General features: G+C 39.7%; 1 protein-coding gene across 2 annotated transcripts; it reads right to left on the bottom strand.

Annotated features, from left to right (window-relative positions):
- Positions 1–1,640: 1,640 nt before the first annotated feature.
- cbwd (COBW domain containing) lies at positions 1,641–19,377 on the bottom strand. 2 transcript variants are annotated; one of them, XM_034091282.2, is made up of 16 exons: positions 19,245–19,377; positions 18,663–18,794; positions 17,949–18,035; positions 13,554–13,650; positions 13,099–13,190; positions 11,253–11,312; positions 10,658–10,695; positions 8,875–8,921; positions 8,204–8,290; positions 7,946–7,990; positions 7,389–7,445; positions 5,452–5,503; positions 3,325–3,393; positions 3,166–3,231; positions 2,901–3,027; positions 1,641–2,159 (listed from the first exon to the last, which is right to left on the bottom strand). In XM_034091282.2, exons 2-16 carry the CDS (start codon positions 18,772–18,774, stop codon positions 2,086–2,088), a joined length of 1,110 nt encoding a protein of 369 aa, XP_033947173.1. In that variant the 5' UTR covers positions 18,775–18,794; positions 19,245–19,377; the 3' UTR covers positions 1,641–2,085. The 2 variants fall into 2 exon arrangements, with proteins under 2 accessions (XP_033947173.1, XP_033947172.1); XM_034091281.1 differs by having other exon boundaries at positions 19,191–19,299.
- Positions 19,378–20,072: the final 695 nt, after the last annotated feature.

The raw sequence follows: 20,072 nt of genomic DNA, 5'->3' as shown, positions 1-20,072 counted from the left end.
GATAAGAAGGGTTGAGGCTTTATATGAGGGGAAACTGCTGCCCTGCAGGCCAGTCCCATTAACCCTCTGGACCTATCAGAGGAGCCCCTCGCCGCGGGGAGCCAGAGGATGCGATCACAGAGGTGGGGGGGCTTAGGGGGTCTTGAAGTGCATATGGCCTAAGAAAGCTCAATGTTTAGATTTCCTTATTTCACTTATGTGTTTTATTGAAATTGCCCAACGTTTAAAGTGAGTGCCATCACGAAATTACATAACATGAAACTAAATGTCAAATATTAAAAATAATTACTGAAATCTTACTTTTGATGTAATTTCTCAGCCTAAATAACCATCGATAAGTATGGGCTTTACACATACAAATCACCAAATATCACCACAGTGTTATTTTTGATCTCTTTTTTCACTCCTGCAGCGTAGGTACCCATTAGCTCAAGCCACTTTGAGTCTATAGGCATTCTGTGTTGGGCATGCAATCCTTGATATGATACAAACAAAAAAATCATTAGAAATATGTTAAAGTTCATTCCTGATATTTTAATCATCTGATATTACAAGTCTTACAGCATCACAGTCGGCGGTTGGATACTCTTGGGAATTTTAACACCACGCCTAGCCACCGCTAAGAAATAAAGTGTTTCCCCCTCGGAACCCCCGCGGGTTCGTTTAGTTTGCCACCTCTGGATGCCCGTGGGTGGTGTGACCATGAAAATGGCCGTGGTGAGGCGTCCCGCAGGCAGGAGAGAAAAGAGGCAATAGTCGCCTTAACGAGGCCATCAGCATCAGAATCGAGTAGGAAACGGCTCAGCTGAACGCTGCGCTCTGGGCTACAGGGCTCAGCTCGGCTTTACGACCGGGATGAATGAGCTGAGCCATCCTCAAAGCAAACCGGTCCTACAGCGGATATGTGCTAAAACCGTGCTGCTAAACCATCTCCATTGCAAATGACTACGTTGTGAAAACTCCACCTATTTCCTCACCTTACTGCGCCTACTGTGTGAGAGATGGCTCTCACATGACTGCTACCAATAAAGCCCAAAGTAACAAATACCCGAATGGCTGTGATTTCTCAAGTATCACAAGCATTAACTTTATTCAATCTGAAATTCAACATTTAGTCTTAAGTGAAGCAGAGTTGATGCTTAGAAAGTACTAATTGCAAGAAAACCACATTATTATAGCAGGTACAAATTAAGAATAGTTTTTAATGAAGGTCTCATTATAGGGGAAGCTGAATACAGTAAACGAACCAACCAGTTTATCTGTATATGAAAACAATACAGGTTTGCATGGTAACCTTTTAGGCATAATAATTAAAGCCACACCTACGTTATACGCATTTTTGGAAAACTTAATATTACAATACAATATTTGAGTCACAAGTGTTAAAATAACAAGGCTTGCTGATTGGATGCAGAAGTTGAAAACTCTGTAAAAGTTTGATAATAAAAGCTAAGATGTTAACGCTCTTAAAGCCTTTTCACACTCTGTTGAGTATCATCGTGAACTTACCACTTTAAAACAAAGGCACTTTGTGTCTGTTGTTATGTTAATAGTCTGCTGTTGTCACCTAGAACTAGTCATTTTACAAATAGCTTGAATATTTATTGTGTTAAGGTTGATCAGAAAAGACTTAGAATATGTTCAGAAAAAACAACTTTATTTTGATATATAATAATTTAAGAATACAAGATGTTAGAGGCCAGAATTGTAAGCAGACCTATTTGTTTACAGGGTACAGTGTTGTATAACCCATGATAGAGTGTGTACATCACTTTTCAACTTCATAAACTATTTGGTCACCCAACTGAACCTTTGTGTGGTCAAGTGTACGTTGCAAGGGTTCCACGAAGCACTACACACATACACACTGTTTATGTCGCTTTAAAGCAGGCAGTGGCAGATTACCCCAATGTGAAACTCTTTTCATCACTGCTGTCACATTAACCGTCCCCTGACATACCTCGGGTTCTTGTAGGAAAGGAGTGAAAGTCTCAAACACAGCCCAAGAATTATGGATGGTCAAAGCCACGACATTTGCTTCAGAATCATCAGTTTTCGAAGCAAAGAGGAGAAAAGAGTTTGTAGCTAATTTGCGTTTGCTCCTTCCAACACTTTAGAAATGAACTGTTCCTGCAGAATGTTCTTGTCCAGGTTCCGACCTGCAGGACACAAACATCAGCATTGATATAGCACGGCTACACATAAACAGGCACACTTAGGTATTATAGTAATAGACTCAAGTGTGGGCATGAGGACTTCCCGAGGCAGTACAACACAAAAGACAAAATGGGTAAGGCTTTATTTTATGGGTTTGTAATTTCCTTAACATTTCAAATACATTTTCTATATTAAAGAACAAGTCAATGTTATTTAAGCGTTGAATTACATGTGTTGAGTTGAATTGTTGATTTCCAGAGATTCTCCTAAATTAAAGGTCAATTGATACCCAGGGACATGTTTTACTGGAAACATAGCCCCTTCATTTGTGTAATTGTTGTACATTTTTACAGGTTAAGCTGACCTACGTTGAACAAAGTACAAGGCTTAAATGAACACATTTTTTTTATCATTTATACCAGATCATTTACTGGGATGTTTTAAGTAATTGTGGAACAATAAAAAGAAACTATCATGCTTGCCAAGAACTTACTGAAATATATGCTAGAATCAAGAAACAAGTTAACTGAGAATTTCTAAATAAAAGTGGTGTGTAAGAAATGTGTAACGATGCACACGTGAAAGAAGTAAGTGCGCGTGTGTGTGTGTGTGTGTGTGTGTGTGTGTGTGTGTGTGTGTGTGTGTGTGTGTGTGTGTGTGTGTGTGTGTGTGTGTGTGTGTGTGTGTGTGTGTGTGTGTGTGTGTGTGTGTGTGTGTGTGTGTGTGTGTGTGTGTGTCTTCACCTATAAAGACCAGTCTGTTGATCCGCAGGTTCTCCTCCCAGAGCTGGGGAGTCTCATTCAGGTCATACAGCTCGTGGACCCCCTGCAGCATCACTTGGTGGGCTTTACTTGCAAATGATACTATACCCTGAAACACAGAAGTCACAAGTCACGAGTTACACATTAACAGAAACTAAATGAAGCGGTTGGAACTGATTAATACAGATAATAAAGTGGCAGTTATTGATCACTGCTGCACCGGGGAGACTATTGTGCCTTACTGTACCTTCAACCGAATGACAGTCATGGGTTGCCCTTCTTTGTTTTTAAACATCTTTTCCCAAAGGAGATCCTGAAACGGTGAAAATGGGTGTTTACTTTACAGAGGGCTGCATTGTGATGGAGCTAATTAGTAATGGCAACAGAAATACCAACTGGAGGGTACCTGGATGAAAATGTTTAAGGCGTCCTCACAGAGATCTCCAGCCACTTCAAACGTCACAGTTAAAATACTCTGAGGATGACATTAAATAAAACATGAAAGTGTAATCCAACTAATTGTATCGACACATTTGAACATTTTATGGTTTTGAAGATAGTTTTCTTTCTTTCTGAAACTTCATTTCTATAATTTAATTTCAAAGAGATACAGATAAGTTACCCTTTTTGTGAAATAAAATTAGAAGGAAATGCACATAGACAGGCTTTGATGCAGCAGGGACTTATTTATCTCCAATTCAAAATAGCACATTTAAAGCAAATACGTATTATCAGTCAAATAACAATAAATACATTTAAAGAAAAATAGGTACTCATTAGGCCCAATGGTCAATTCAAAGTGTATATTTGTCATATACATATTCTTTCCTTGATTCATTATCATGAATGTTGTCAAGGTGGGGACAATTTCGACAACTTTGTATACAACTGTTTTATGTAGGACAATATCCCCCTCTTAAATGTAGGAGAGTAGGAGTGTATAAATAAAAATAAAATGAAAAAGCACAAGTAAAGTAGCATAAATGCACCTAAGATAAAGTCTTGGACAGTTATACACACTGCTTTTACGCGTTGAGATTCTTTTTTTCAGTCTGTAATTCAGAGTTAAAGTTCACTGATGGCATTTATTTAAAATACTTTAACATCCAATTGCAGTTTACCGAAACCTACAAAGTCATTATGACCGTTAAACAAAAGAAGTGTTTTACACCCCGGCTGATGACTTTGTCAATGATCGTGTCAAAAACCACAACTCCACTCTGCACCTGAAACCACTCTTTATTTTCTCTCTCTCTCTCTCTCACACACACACACACACACACACACACACACACACACACACACACACACACACACACACACACACACACACACACACACACACACACACACACACACACACACACACACACACACACACACACACACACACACACACACACACACACACACACACACACACACACACACACACACACACACACACACACACACACACACACACACACACACACACACACACACACACACACACACACACACACACACACACACACACACACACACACACACACACACACACACACACACACACACACACACACACACACACACACACACACACACACACACACACACACACACACACACACACACACACACACACACACACACACACACACACACACACACAATTAAAAGGGGCACTTTGTAGATATTTGGGGGTTTTGTGTTGAAGTGTTAAGGTTACACACTTCCTTGTCATTTGGTATAACAACAGAAAAACAGCATTCTCATTTACATGTAAAAGAGCAACACAGGGGAAGAGGAGGGGGGAGAAAGGGGGAGGGTCTGAGGGACGGTTGAGCCTCATGCGGGAAAGGGAACTTGGAGAAAACAGACAACAATGCCGTTATTTACCCACACAAACAACCCTCATCTCTCCTCATCCTGTGATAAAAGGTCATGGGGATAAAGCACAAGATGAGGCCTAATTGCTGCGAGCACTCATTTGGTCTTAAGCCAGATGAAACATCAAGATAAATGGCATGATCCTGGAATAATCCTGGAATAAGTATGTTTCATTGTTTACATCTTCAATGAAAAGAACAATATATAAAATGATACACAAGAGGTTTCCAATTTATATCTAAATTCTAATTAAAATCTTAAGCAAGGTACTGAATTTTATGACATCTGGATTTAGATCAAACAAGTGTTGAGTCATAACATGCAGCCAAGGCTCGAGTCAGTCTAGCCAACACAATCTGCCCAGTCTACTGAAAGTCTATGTTGCTGTGTAGGACCGAGACTGGGTCTATTTGCAGTGGGACAAGAAAACATCAAAAGCCTCAAGTGGATCTCAACACAAAAACCAAAGCAGGGAGGGAGTTTTCACTACAGTGTCACAGCCTGGGGGAATGCAAGGCACAATGTTAGCCTCAAGAGAATGCATACCCTTTATCCTGTAGGAAATGATGTGTTGAAATAAATTAGCAAACAAAACAAGGAGAAATATAAGACATGCATAGAGGTAGGTTTTGTCAGTTAATGAATAAAATGAAAACAATACCTTGTCAAGATGTGGTCTTGAATCTTTCACAAGTTGGAGCTTCTCAGCCAGACTTTAAGAGAGAAATGATAAAATAAATGATTTATTTTGTCCAATATGATAAACTATTTCAAGCTGAAAGTATAGATCACTACATTGCATTTATTACCTTAACTACGTTTAGCCATATCATCTCTTATCACAACGGTTAGCTCTAACACCAGGCTAGTCTTTGCACATTAGACGACGTGGGACATTTCAGAGCTACATTTTGGGATATTTCCATTTTTTAAATAATTTTTTGAGCTGAATTAACATTATTTGTTAAAAAATGGGTTGACATAATAATTAAGTACATTTAACATCATCATCATTCTTCAATATCCCTGCATAGCTCTTTACTCCATATTATGGCTGCTGACACTTGGGGGTATTTTTAAATGTTTAGTTATTGTCTGAGCATTTATTCCATCATATCTGCTCCATAAATAACAATCTAAAATAAACGGATTACACGACTTATTTTGTGTTTTCTATCTTATGTTCATTGCTGTCTATCATGAAAAAAAGATAATTAATGTCACAGAGGCTTAACTGGTTAAATTGAGGGATCACGTAACAATGTTCTTTTTCTTCTCCGCTTGTCTACACAGTTTTGTCTTTGAGTTTTGTCTCACAGAATGAAATCCCTACTGGGAGCTGTATCAGTGCTTAATGACACAACACTGAATGGACTTGTGAAAACTTTAGAAATGGCAATTAAATCCTACAAAACACCAACCACCACCCCCAAACAAACTACTGGCCTTTTTCTACCCATCAGACCTCCTCATCCTCCCCCTTCTCCCTGACCTCACAAGGAGGCTAAATGTTGTGTCCAGCAGCTTGAGCCCTGTGTGCTGTTAGTACCACACAGGCGGAGCGGCGGGGGGGCGCTTCAAACAGCCAGCGTGGGATGGAGGGGAGGAGGGGCCTGGACTCTCAAAGGCAGGGGGAAAGGAGCTATCTGTTGGGACAAGGGGACTCCTCGGGAGCCAGTGGACACACACAGCTCTAATCCTCTGCAGCTGGGCTCAGAGACACTGACCGAGAGCATGTAAGAGAGCTTTAACGCCGCGGCCCGTTTCATTCACATGAAAGGATGAACACTGACGCTATTCATGAGAATGACATTCTGCAGGGAATACAATATGATGACCACCCTGCGGTGTAACAGGGGATTGCTCAATAAAAGAGTGTGTTAATTAGAGGGAAACATGATGAGCAACAGTATCAAAGACTGCTGGGTACACAGTTCAGACAGAAGAGCAACAAAGGCTATCAATGCAGTCCAAATAAGTTCTTGATCCATTACTGTAAGTTTGAAATAGAACACGTTGGGTACTCTACATATTATCAGCAGACACATTGGTTCGGGTATGTCAACAAGAAGTTTCAGTGGAGAAATGCCAAAAATATATTCAAACAGTATAGCAATTCAATATTTTGTCCCCTAGAGAGCACCTACACATGTAATATATCAGCTGTGACATGTCCTGCTACGTAAATATTTGTAACACATTTTCTCTGTCACATTTAGTGTAGTCATATTAAAAAAAATTAAATACAATATATAAGTGCTTTTTCTTATTTTGCTTTTTTGCTTCCTCTTCCATCTGAAGTTAGTTGATCATAAAGTTTTTGCCTTTTTTCAAGAAATATGTTGTAATTAATAAACACTGTCACTATAACATCACTGTCAAGGCATTCTTATATTTATATAAGCTGTAAAATGTTCCATATAATTAACCAAATGTTAGTGATCCTAAAGTTATGTTTGTGTCACTCAAAAGAAATCTTGTTATTACAGTTTTTGTTTTTGTTTTTAGTCGTACATTTCTTGATCAAACAATTATATATTTTTCTGAATAAAGAAATGTTGTGTACATACAAGTTGAATGGGATAAAAACCAACTCACTGCGCTCCATTCGTGCTGTCGAAGGAGTGCAGATCCAATACTTCAGAAAGATCGACCCTGTGAAAGAAGATCTGGTTATAAGGTTATGTTGGCATAAACTAACATCAAGGCTAACCGGGAGAACTGGCTCAAGCTAAAAGTTGTGGGAATGTTTTTCCGATTAACCCCACACTGCACGGCGTCTTTCATCTGTTCACCCTGGTCTGAACTCAGCGGGGGGGCACATCAGACCCGAAACACACCCAGACCTTTCATACACACTGCTTGTGTTAGCCAGATGCTACCTGGGACCAATAACACAACATGCTAACACATAAGGCCAATACACACACATGTTGGCACGCACACACATATGTGTGTGTGTGTGTGTGTGTGTGTGTGTGTGTGTGTGTGTGTGTCGGGGTTTTCCTAAGCAATGTCACGTCTGACTTTGATATGAAGATCTGAGCAGGAGCAGCACGTGGAGTTCATCTGTTACACCAAACAAAGCAGGAAATCTGGTACAAAGCCATATACAAACACAATCTTACTATCTTACTTTGGTCTGAAAAACGTACCTCGACTTCTGGCTCTCTAGAATCTTGACAAGACCATTAACAGACCTGAAGAGAAAGGGAAATAAAGTTCAATCTTTTTATAATTGGCGAAACGGACCAAGTTTCTTTAACCCTAAGCCCCTACCACTTTGTTTTAGGCCATTGTCAAGGAGGCAAAATGTACCGTTTCCTAATGTTACATAAGGATCTCAAATATAACATAACATCAACAGAATACTCCTAGAAAAAAAGAGAATACAAGAAGTCTGTGAAGCTGACCTGACCGCCTCTCGTATTTGGGCAAGTTCCTCCTCATTCACCAGGTCTGTCTTGTTGATGATGGTGAGGTCAGCCACAGCAATCTGCCTACAAATAATACAACACAATATATTTTCTATTTGGAAAGTGACACAATTTACAGGACAGAAACGTCAAGATTCACACCAAATGAAGATACTCTGTGTACGTATTGTCATGGGTGGCAGTGGGGAGCTGAGCGCTGTTTAGTTTAGCGGTGAAAACACAAACAAAGACCAAGAATGCAAAGGGTCATGCAACTGGTCTGTCTTCATCAGGGTATTTGTTCAACAACAACAGCACACAGCTGCTGGAAGAGACAAACAGACAGACGTCCAGGGAGACAGACAGGCGGACGGCAAGGCTCTGGTCAACAGCACGTTATGAGAGAGTGTGGTGGACAATGAGTATTTGGTAGGAATAGTTTAGACAAACACACTTAATCACTCTACTGCGAGAAATCACCACTTTCATGTCCATACAGCACATGTAAAGCTTGCACCAGCATAAAGTTCAGTATTCAAAATGATATATCATGTGAGTTTAATCCTTTGAAAATGTATTTATTTAAATAACAGCAGTGTGATTTCTCTTTGTAAGAAAACAAAGAAACTATCAAACTAATTATTCAAACGAAACATGAGCAAACATACCTGGCTGCTTCATTGACGAGTCCATCTGCTTTCTCCTCTGTTAGTTGCTAGAGAAAGCAGAGCAGGTGGCAATAACTCACAAATGCATTCAGAAAATGAAAGGACAACTTCTACATTTTAAACTTTAGGCAAAAAAAAACATTGGGGATTTTTGTCAACAGCCGAAAAAAAGGTGACAAATAAATTGGTAAAAGAATGACTTGTCTTTCATCTTTGTAAACCAAGAGACTTTCTCAACACAAATCCACAGGAGAGCGCCTTTTCATTTTCTGCTCGTGTCTTGGCTTACACCAGGGATGCAGGCGGCATTCTCCAAAACAGTTTAATATGTAATAACAGAGAGAGCAGGAGGTGTTAATCTGGATCATGACCCCTGAGTGTCACACTGACATTTATCTGTCACCACATGCATCCCCACCGCTTTATATCTCAAGGAATGAATGACACAAATGTATTAAAAAAACATAATAGCATGGCCAGTTTCTGCTTTTTTATTTAGAAACCTCTGTACCAAGAGACAAAGGCCTTTCGGAGGGTGTGAAGTTTAGAGCTAACTTGAAGCCCTTCGGACAGATGGAGATTTTATGGGACAGATGAGGGGGGGATGCAGGTGAGTAAATGTGACAGTCCTATTACAATGGTCACATGCATCTCTGATATCAATTACTCTTTCACTATCAGTTATCCCCCCCTTCCTTCTGTCATTCTTCCCTTTATCTTGCCACTCTCCAATGAGAAGACAGAACAGCCCCTATAGGCTAAGAAATGTGTCACCTCCCAGAGTATGACACCTTCAAATTAGAGCCCATTATCGAGGTGTCACTTGTCCTGTTTCTTTTATATACCACGGGGAGGGCAGGATGTGTGTGTGTGTGTGTGTGTGTGTGTGTGTGTGTGTGTGTGTGTGTGTGTGTGTGTGTGTGTGTGTGTGTGTGTGTGTGTGTGTGTGTGTGTGTGTGTGTGTGTGTGTGTGTGTGTGTGTGTGTGTGTGTGTGTGTGTGTGTGTGTGTGTGTGTGTGTGTGTGTGTGTGTGTGTGTGTGTGTGTGTGTGTGTGTGTGAGGTGGCTATGAACTAGGGGTTTACAAACTATTTCACTAGAAACTAGTTTTAAAGCTTATATTTTAAGTTAAAATAAGCACAAGGTTTTTAGAAATGGCTCAGCAGCAAATAATACTGGCGGTTTAATGCAACAAGAAAAGTCGGGCTGCAACAAATTATTGTTTTCAATACTGAATACAGTGTTGATTAATGGATTAATTAAATAAACTATTACATTCGCAATGTACCACAGTCCAAGGCTACAACTTTAAAGTGCTTGGTATGTCTGGCTCACTGTCTAAAGTCCAAATATATTACATTTTGTAGGCATTTGAGAAGCTGCTATGCGCAACTGTTGAGCATTTTTCAATCAATCAATCAATCAATCAATGTTTATTTATATAGCCCAATATCACAAATGTTACATTTGTCTCAGTGGTCTTCACAGTGTGTACAGAATATCAGTATGACAATACGACACCCTCTGTCCTTAGACCCTCACATCGTACAAGGAAAAACTTCCGGAGAAAACCCAGTTTAAAGGGAAAAATGGGAGAAACCTCGGGGAGAGCAACAGAGGAGGGATCCCTCTCCCAGGACGGACAGACGTGCAATAGATGCCGTGTGTAAATTCTTGCCTGATAAATGTCTTCACTCATTTACCAACTCTTAAAAATGTTCTTTTGATTTTTTCCCGCACTAAAGACGACTTTTGCTGATAAATAACAAGCATCTTGAACATACCTTCAGTCCATACTTGGCGTCGATGACTGTGATAATGCCTAGAATTAACAAAGTAAAAATAAAGTGGTCAGAGAATCAAATGTAGAGACACAACTGAGCCTTGTCCAATTTGCCTTTTGGGGTTTAGTTTTGTCCTTTTGTCTAAAGCACTTTATCTGAGAAACTTGAAGTACACTTTTGGTCACAACACAGCAGACAGCTGAGTATTTGGTTTGAGGAGAGAGAGACGCCATTCACACCAGAAAATATGTCACCTCCTACAAACTAGACAAGGAAATATCTCTTTAATACTTGACTATAGCTGGAGCTGTAACTGTTTTAAAATGAGCAATTTCCTTGAAAGCACCATCCCCGCTGGTTTAGATCTGGAGTATAACATTTGAGTAGTAGACATTTTGAACCTATTTGACATAAGTGTTAATTATGTATTGTTTTAAATGGCAGCACCTAAATGTACTTCTCTTCTTAATTTAATCCAGTAAAACCACTAATGTGAGGTGTAATGTTTAAAACACTAGACAAGTAGATTTAAAGTATTCCCACCACCCAATTTACTGCATGGTGGACAAAGACACTGTCATTGTAAATATCTTACCATCCAAATAGATGTCACTGCCAAGCTCTGCATCGACCCAGAACATGGAGGCCACAGCTCCTGCAGGAGGATATGAACTGGCATGTTACATTGGAAATGGCTGAAATGCACACAAACATACAAATTACATTTTTTCAAAAATGTCAGGCAGAAAGGGGTTCTTTCCGTAAGTAAATAGAGACTATCTTCTTCCTTTTTGGCTTTCCCTCTTATAAATGTAATTTACTCTAAAGCAAGTTATTTTATATTTTTCCATTTTGGCTTCAAAAAAATAAAGAGAACAGGAATAGGAATAATCTTATCTTTACGACATAAAGTGAAAAAACTATTTTCAATTAGATCCACATATAAGTGTTTGTGTTTAAAGTCAGAAACACTGTGTGCACTTCCTGCTGTCTGAGCTCTGTGAAGCAGAACCAACCAATATCAGAAGCTTTCAATTGTTAATCTCCTGCTGGTACATTTGGTTTGTTTCTATTTTCCTATGAATATGGTTTTTATAAGACCCTATGTTACCATGCCAGCCACAGCTTGTTCACATAATGCACTTTTGTCAAACTGCCAACCGAGAATAAGAAAGCATTGTAAATATTTGATAGATGTGTAATGAAAACACTGTTTTTGAGTGGCATGTTTCACAGCACTCATCCACCCTCTACCTAAAAAGAAAAAGGAGAATCCCTCGGGAGCCTTTATGATTGACAGCACAGCCACAGCCAATGACAGACCTGTCCTCGTCAATAACGAGTCTGTCTCAGCCAATGACACGGCGGAGGAGTGAGGACCGCCCGGTCTGAGCGTGCTCTGTTGGTTCTGTCTGTGAGGCCGATTGGTGTGTGTCGTACCTCCTGAAACCTGTCACTAAGCAACACACCCCGGTTGTCACAGCGCTATTGATTCCCTGATTCAGAGCTCAGAGCTGAACGGACAGCTGGGGGTTTTCTGGCTGCCCTGAGGAAAATAGGCTCTTTAGATGCTCCTGTCACAGCTACACAAGCCTGGTCCTCAGAGTTGGAAACATGTTTCACTTCTGGAAGAAATATCCAGGGGTTTATCCTTCATTAAGATAGATAAATAGAAAAAGGGATCTATGAGGCATCTTTAAATATGTATGTGTACCTACCAGGAGTGTCAAGTCGTTCTCAGTGGATAAGAGAAAGAGGCAGCACTCTTTATTGGTTTTTTTTAAATAGTGCTGAAACTTGACCTTGTATTGCTTGTAGTAACTAAGAAATGAGAAATACTAAGAACGTTTTAGAAAAAAGTGTTTATTTGTGAAAGTTTGGCGTGAGTAACTTTTACCTTATGTCTTAGGTTTCTCTTTTAATTGAATTCAACTTTATTTGGTGTGTTTTCATTTGCAATCAGTTGATATAACTTTTACACATATATATTCATAGCCTATATAAAGTAAATACTCATAATCTTATAGACATTTGACTACTTTAATGCCAAATTTAGCAGCCGTTTATTCTGAATCAGGAATCCATTCTGAATAAAAAGGGGACTACACAAATCAAAATCCAATTGAATCGTGAGACACTGAAACACACCCTACTGTTAATACCAATCCTTAGGTGGTATAAAGCTTTTCAAAAGTATTTCCTACTCATTGCATTTTTTGCATTAAGCAGATGTAGCTGTCCCCTCATTGCATTTCGCCAACACAAGACACAAGTCTCCTCTTAGTGAACCTTTAACCTTTAAAATGACTTTTCAACAGGAGGGAAACAAATGTCTAGTTGCTCTGCCAGCCAGAGCTTAAAATATATACGGCTAATCTAATGATCAAATAGAGATTTGTATGATAAATGCTCGCATTTTAACTTTTCAGAATGTGTAGTACCTGGATCAGCGAGTCCAGTGGTTTCCAGCAGGATGTAGTCAAACTTCCCTTTCTTCTCCATTAGGTTCTCGATGGCTTTAAGACCATTGTCCCTAAATCATTAGGTAGAAGACCATAATGAATAAAATGGCTTATGTAGGACTCTAGAACAAAATGTCAGCAAAAGAGACAAGCTTGGTTGTGTAGACAGCAACCAAGTACAAACTGTAATCTAATGAAAAGATTGGTTGAGTTGTAAGAACTGGTCTCTTGATACCTCAAGAAAATAATCAAAAAACAATATTATAACGCACTCATTAGCTTAGCAGTTCATAAATGTATGTTCAAAGGTCAGACATTAGCTTAAGAATGCAAACTGAATGAATATATTTGAAACAAAAGGCGAAACAACAAGTTCAATCTTTAATTTTCTGTTTTTAAAAAAACCTCAAATGGACTCTAGTCACTGTACATACTTGACCGAGCAGCAGAGGCAGCCGTTACTCAGTTCCAGCCACTCCTCGTACAGCTCTCCTGCCTGACTCACTGCGAGCGACTTCTCCAGGGCGCTGCCTGCAGGTGGAGGATGAGAAAGGTAAATCAGAATACAATTAGCTGATACAAAATTGGTTATCTACCAGGTATACAATATTGCTGTTTATTTTGCACGAATAGCTATTTCAGAAATGGTAGGTATACATACAGGTTTTTTGACCACTTCAACAACTTCGAGCAAAATAGAAAAACTGGCCAAACCAACCGTTTGTTTATTCAACATTAACGCTAAGTTATGATACTTTAAGAAAGAATGCAATTTTAAAATATATGTTGACGCAAATATGACACCTGTTGCTGTACCAGAGTTTGTATCAGAACTGTGGATCCTTAGTAATAAAAGTCATCTATGAGCTGTTTGCAGTTTAGGCAAAGTTGCTACTATGCTGCCCTCTTGTGGTAAACTGAGGGGATAACACCAAAAGCATCATGTGTATTACACATATTTTTCACAACATCTTTGTAGGAGCCATTTTATGGGTGTTGTTGGTGTCTCAGTTTAGTTACCTTATTTATATTTATAGTGCAATACTATTTTGAACACTTGGTGGCGGGGTTTAGCTGCACCGGGTGACAGGAAAGGATGAGGACACAGGACACAGGAGGAAGAGCACACCGATTCCACTTAATGTAATGGCAATTTTAACTGTTCCAATGTCCTATATTCTTTGCCATTACTTCACAGGAGTGTTTAGAGTGATCCAGACGCAGACACAAACAGATGATTTCCGGTCTTTTGCTGTAGTTTATAATGATGTTTATTTAGCTTTACATACCAAGGTTTAATTATACTGTGTCAATAGTTGTGGTATGAGCATCTGCTGGGCTGGTGGAATCGGTGTGCTCTTCCTCCTGTGTCCTGTCTGTGTCCTCATCCATTCTTGTCACCCGTGACCCCTTTTATACACCCGGTGCAGCTAAACCCCGCCACAGTGTTCAAAATAGTATTGCACTATAAATATAAATAAGGTAAACTGAGACACCAACAACACCCATACAATGGCTCCTAAACACCGGCCCCTAATTGGCTTTAGCAAGAAACAAAAATAAAAATGGTGTGTTCTATGTGTTGGTATTTAATTCTTAATAATTTTTCAGTTTATTTCCCCTTATTTTAAGGGTCATCAGTCTTTGCTGTACTTTATGTCTCAGCCTCTTGGAGCAGACATATCAGGATTTGCAGTTCTTAGGTTGAAACAGTTGTGTTGCCATCCCGTCCAGCGCTGAGAGAACCTGTGTGTTATATTTTCACCCAATTCCAAGCCTTTCCTTATAGGGCTCCTGCATTGATGTGTCAGTCACTTCTTCAGGCCTGTCACTTGGATTCAGCCAGTGCCCAGGTACCATAACAGCAAAATCGCAGATGAGCTTCTCGGTAACATGTTTGTTGTTGGGCAAGCTGGGATTTTCTTTGTTTACAATGGATTTACAGCAGCAGGAACAGGGCAGCCATTCTTATCCCTGATGATGTTGTTTCTTCTCAGTTGACCATCGATGACCCACCCCAGTAGGGTCCTTACAGCGTATGGTCCATCTCGCTGGCTGTTGACTAGCTCCCAAGGTTCCAGTACCTTGGATGCATTTGTCCCAATGAGTAGGTCAATGCCAGAGTCAATTGATTGAATATTGTTGTCTTTCAAGTAAGGCCTTTGTGTCAGGTCCTCTTGAACAGGAATGGTGTGCTTGGAAACAGGCATGGTCTTGTGTGTGAACACATCAGGTTGTTGGTTGAAATTGTCTTTGTCAAGAGAAGATACTTCCAAACTTGAAATGTGGTGACTGGTTGCCAGCTTCACTTGGTTTATTGTCCTCAAAGGAATATTTGTCTTCTGTCCTGGAATAGAGGTTTGGAATTGGGTGAAAATATAACAGGTTCTGTCAGCGCTGGACGGGATGGTAACACGACTGTTTCACCCTAAGAACGGCAAATCATGACACGTCTACTCCAAGAGGCTGAGACATAAAGTACAGCAAAGACTGATGACCCTTAAAATAAGGGGAAATAAACAGAACAATTATTAAGAATTAAAGGTGACATGTCATGCTTTTCCGGTTATTGGCCGTCCCCTTGTGTGTTATGAAGGTTTTTATGCATGTAAACGGTCTGCAGAGTCAAAACCCTCAAAGTACACCATGTAGGGAGTAAAACTCTAAAACAGAAAATACCTCCCCAAAACGCCTCGTTGGAGATACGTCACTGTCCATTTGATTCTTCCGGGTACATCATGATGTCATGTCGTCCCCGGAAAGAAATGGACCAATCCGTGGAGCCGTTACGTTACGTCCGCGGAGCCGTTACGTTAAGCCCCCGCTGATTGGTCCAAATTGACCAATCCACGGACTTCCTCACACACTCAGTGCAGGCAGCTCTGCTGATTTCTCCTCCCTGGCTGCAGGCTGATAACAGACAGTTGGGATCGCGGCGAAATTCTCTCTGCAGACCCATTCTCACAGCGTTAATCAACCTTTTTCTTACTCAATATCAAGCCACACTTATTGTTTTGACTTCGGCTGTGACTTTGTGTGTGCTCAGGGTGAGTTTGGCTGTGTTTCGCTGTGTATCGCTAAACAAGGAAATCACACCTCCACGGAGCTTAGCGCGATTCACAACGTCCCGACTGGTCCCGACTAATCGGAGCACACTGGGCTCACAGGGAGGGGGGGGCAAGAGCTGCAACGAGCCGTTAAGGACAGAGAGTGAATACACATACTTTACAGAGATGCCGTATGCGGAACCAATGTGAGTTTGGAAAATTGCACAGTATAAATCTATTCTAGTAGACCACAACAATGGAATTATGATCAGTGGAAATGGCCATGACATGTGACCTTTAAATACCAACACATAGAACACACCATTTTTATTTTTCATAGCTCCTTTATTATTTATTGTTAATTGTTTTTGTTTCTTGCTAAAGCCAATTAGGGGCCGGTGTGTTGGAGCCATTGTATGGGTGTTGTTGGTGTCTCAGTTTACCTTATTTATATTTATAGTGCAATACTATTTTGAACACTTGGTGGCGGGGTTTAGCCGCACCGGGTGTATAAAAGGGGTCACAGGTGACAGGAAAGGATGAGGACACACGACACAGGAGGAAGAGCACACCGATTCCACCAGCCCGGCAGATGCTCATACCACAACTATTGACACAGTATAATTAATTAAACCTTGGTATGTAAAGCTAAATAAACATCATTATAAACTACAGCAAAAGACCGGAAATCATCTGTTTGTGTCTGCGTCTGGATCACTCTAAACCAGTGGTTCTCAACTGGTGGATCGCGACCCAAAAGTGGGTCGCGAACCCGTTTCGAGTGGGTCGCGGATGTGTGAGTGAAGAAAAAAGAAATTTTTTTTTTTTTTGGGGGGAAAAAGTCAAACTTTTATTTTGAAGGCCCAATTTTCTAACGCTGTGCATGCAGTAGGCGTTGGACTGGAACTACCGGAGACCAGTAGTCACGTAGTGATCATCTTCTCAATAAAACATCTTTGCTGATGTTTTTTCGAGTCTTCTGGCCAATCAGAATCAAGATTGTTGCCGGAAGTCCCCACGGAGAATAACTTTGCGGTAGAACTATTCTTTATACATCCATGGGTACAACTTTAGATAAAAATGAACAAATAATGAAATATGATAACGGTTTGATGATTGACAGGTCACAGAACAATGGGGGCTATCTACCCTTACCCACAATTTAAAGTAATTCACACAGACTATCTCCTCTTTGCTCTTCTCTCTGTGAGGAGCAGCAAGCTGTCAGAACTAAGTGAAAAACAAATGGCATAAAATATTATTAATATGTCGGGTAGTAATAGATTTATTTATTTTCTTCTCAGAATGTACCAGAATACGTAGTTTATGTTAGTATTTCTAAAAATCTCCTGGGGGAGAATCCCCCCAGACCCCCCTTCTGGAGATGGGTGTTCAGCATGTGTGCCTTTTTATACAGTTCAGCTTTGATTCTATCAACTTATAAACCTTTTTTAAAAGCATACTTTAGTTCTGTGAAGGGATATATGCACTGTACTTCACTTTAATTAATATTGTATGCTGAAAAGCGTATATATTACAGCACGATATTTTGTTGAATAGATTTGAGTGCTTCAAAATGTTGGGTCGCGATTTATTGACCAAGTAAAAAGTGGGTCCCGAGGCCTAACCAGTTGAGAACCACTGCTCTAAACCCTCCTGTGAAGTAATGGCAAAGAATATAGGACATTGGAACAGTTAAAATTGCCATTACAATCTTTGTTAAGCCCTAACAAAATAATTTCTACTAATTATGATTTATTTAAAAGGGCATTGTTAGCTCACCCTCTCCAAATTCATTTAGTATGACAGCAATCCGCTTGTTGTGTTGTTCTGTTAGGATATAGTTCAGGAGTGTCGTCTTTCCAGCACCTACAGAGATACACATGGAAACGATAAAGAGATATAACAAAATGTATTCCAATTTAGGAATGCACATAGACTGCAATTGTCTAAAGCAAAATTGGCCAAATGTCCTCCAAATATCTATCGAACTGTGATCACTATGGAACATCCCCATCCATTATATCACATAATGTTTTATTAGCATATTCTTATTAAAATTATTTTCTGACATGCTGTAAATATCTATACACAGCAGGATCTCTGAATCAATCAATATGGCAAAAACATGATATATCACGAGACATAATATAAAATGTCGTGCCATAGGACTGTGCTCTCACATTGTACATGTATGATGGTGCAACAGGTTAGGGTTTATAATGGGATGGGATTTTGGTCAAATGTATCAAAATGTATTTGTTAAAATGTGTTTAAAATGTCTTACTCCTTCAACAATAAAAATACTTTCACCAAAACAAAACAAAAATTAAAATGGTGAGGAAGTGTAAAGCAAAGTAATCATTAGGTTAAGAGAAACCCTGGTCCAGGACCAAGCGGATTTTGATTGTTATGAGGATGGACTGACATATTTTTGAGACACTAATGCCTTTTGCTAGCTTATTAAATCCGTGTGTCATACAGACAGTCTCTCACCGAGGTATCCTGAGATGATGGTGACAGGGATCTGCTCTCCAGGACCAAGCGTGGTGACGATGGGCACCAACTCTGGGCAGTCATCCTCCTCCTCTATCACCATGCCGTCCATACCAGAAGTTATGTTTGGATCTGTTGAATCAGCACGTTTTATAAATCACTGCATTGATAGGATTACACAAAAAACAGAGGAAACAATCATCTTTCAAAATGACCATATACGTCAAAAAAAATAGCATTGTGATAAAAGTCTGATTGCATTTAGGAATGGTATCAAATATTCAACAAATAAAAAGACAAATGACCTGAAATCAGTTCATAATGGATACACATCTGTACACGTTTGAACAACACACACAACGTTAAGATAATATCAACTCTCTCGCCATATTATTAGCGGTTAGCATAAGAGTGTGTTTAGTGATTAAGTAGGCTACATCCAACGTGGATATAATTCCCTTTTATATGCGCCACGACAGCAAAATAAGCCACCCTTCATTCATTTACAGAGGCAGTACACAACATTACCCGACAGTTCTTGTTATAGATGCAGATGTTCAAAGTTGTATTCAAAATGCTCACTTCTGCAATGCTGTCGCTTTACGTTTTGACAGTGTGCGACACAATAGAAGCTCCGTCAACTCCTGAAGCTGCGGCAATGGTTCCGCTTTCATTCACAGCACTCGTGACTCGAAACACTTCTGGAGGTATATGCGGACAAGCTTTTTACCGGACCGGAATAAGACACTATATAATAAGTATAGTTATTATAAACAATTGCCGCTTGACAATCAATACGCATAGATTTTGTTTCCCTTCGTCCCAGCTGCAGTTTCGCAGAGCATATGGATGTTTTTGTAATGACAAGTATCTACCAGAAGAGGGCGACATAAACCCGTTTATAGCAGATGTATAACTTTATAAAGGGAATACAGGCTACCAGAAATACCCTTACACTAACAACATAGTAATCCTGCAACACGTTTACGTTTGTTGACACTGTAGTAGTATTATTGTGTCACATCAATAGCCTCTGTCGTGTGTAACTATATATCCAAATATAGTACCACAGAACTGCAGTCCTGTTTAAAGACCAGGGTAGTCTTCAGTATGCCATGTACCAAAGAAAGTTAAAATAATTAAATCATTCTCTTACAATAATAGTGCAATACAGAGCATTATAATGATGTGCATGTCATTTACATTGTGGCTATTCCAAGAATGAATACACTTCAGTTTTCCTAAAAAGGGCTGCACAATATCTATAAACATGTCTTATCTGCAGTGTGTGTAAATGTATTAATGTTTCATGTTAGCCTGACTCCATATAGCATAGTATACTGTATACTATCTTATTCAGTATATTTTGCCATTATTTATGTTTGTTGGAGATTGTGAGCAAAAACCTTT

The sequence above is a fragment of the Pseudochaenichthys georgianus genome, chromosome 9 (assembly GCF_902827115.2).
Source record: "Pseudochaenichthys georgianus chromosome 9, fPseGeo1.2, whole genome shotgun sequence".
NCBI classification, from domain to species: domain Eukaryota; kingdom Metazoa; phylum Chordata; class Actinopteri; order Perciformes; family Channichthyidae; genus Pseudochaenichthys; species Pseudochaenichthys georgianus.
Note: the sequence above shows the minus strand (reverse complement) of the source record. Positions and strands in the feature narration are given on the sequence as shown.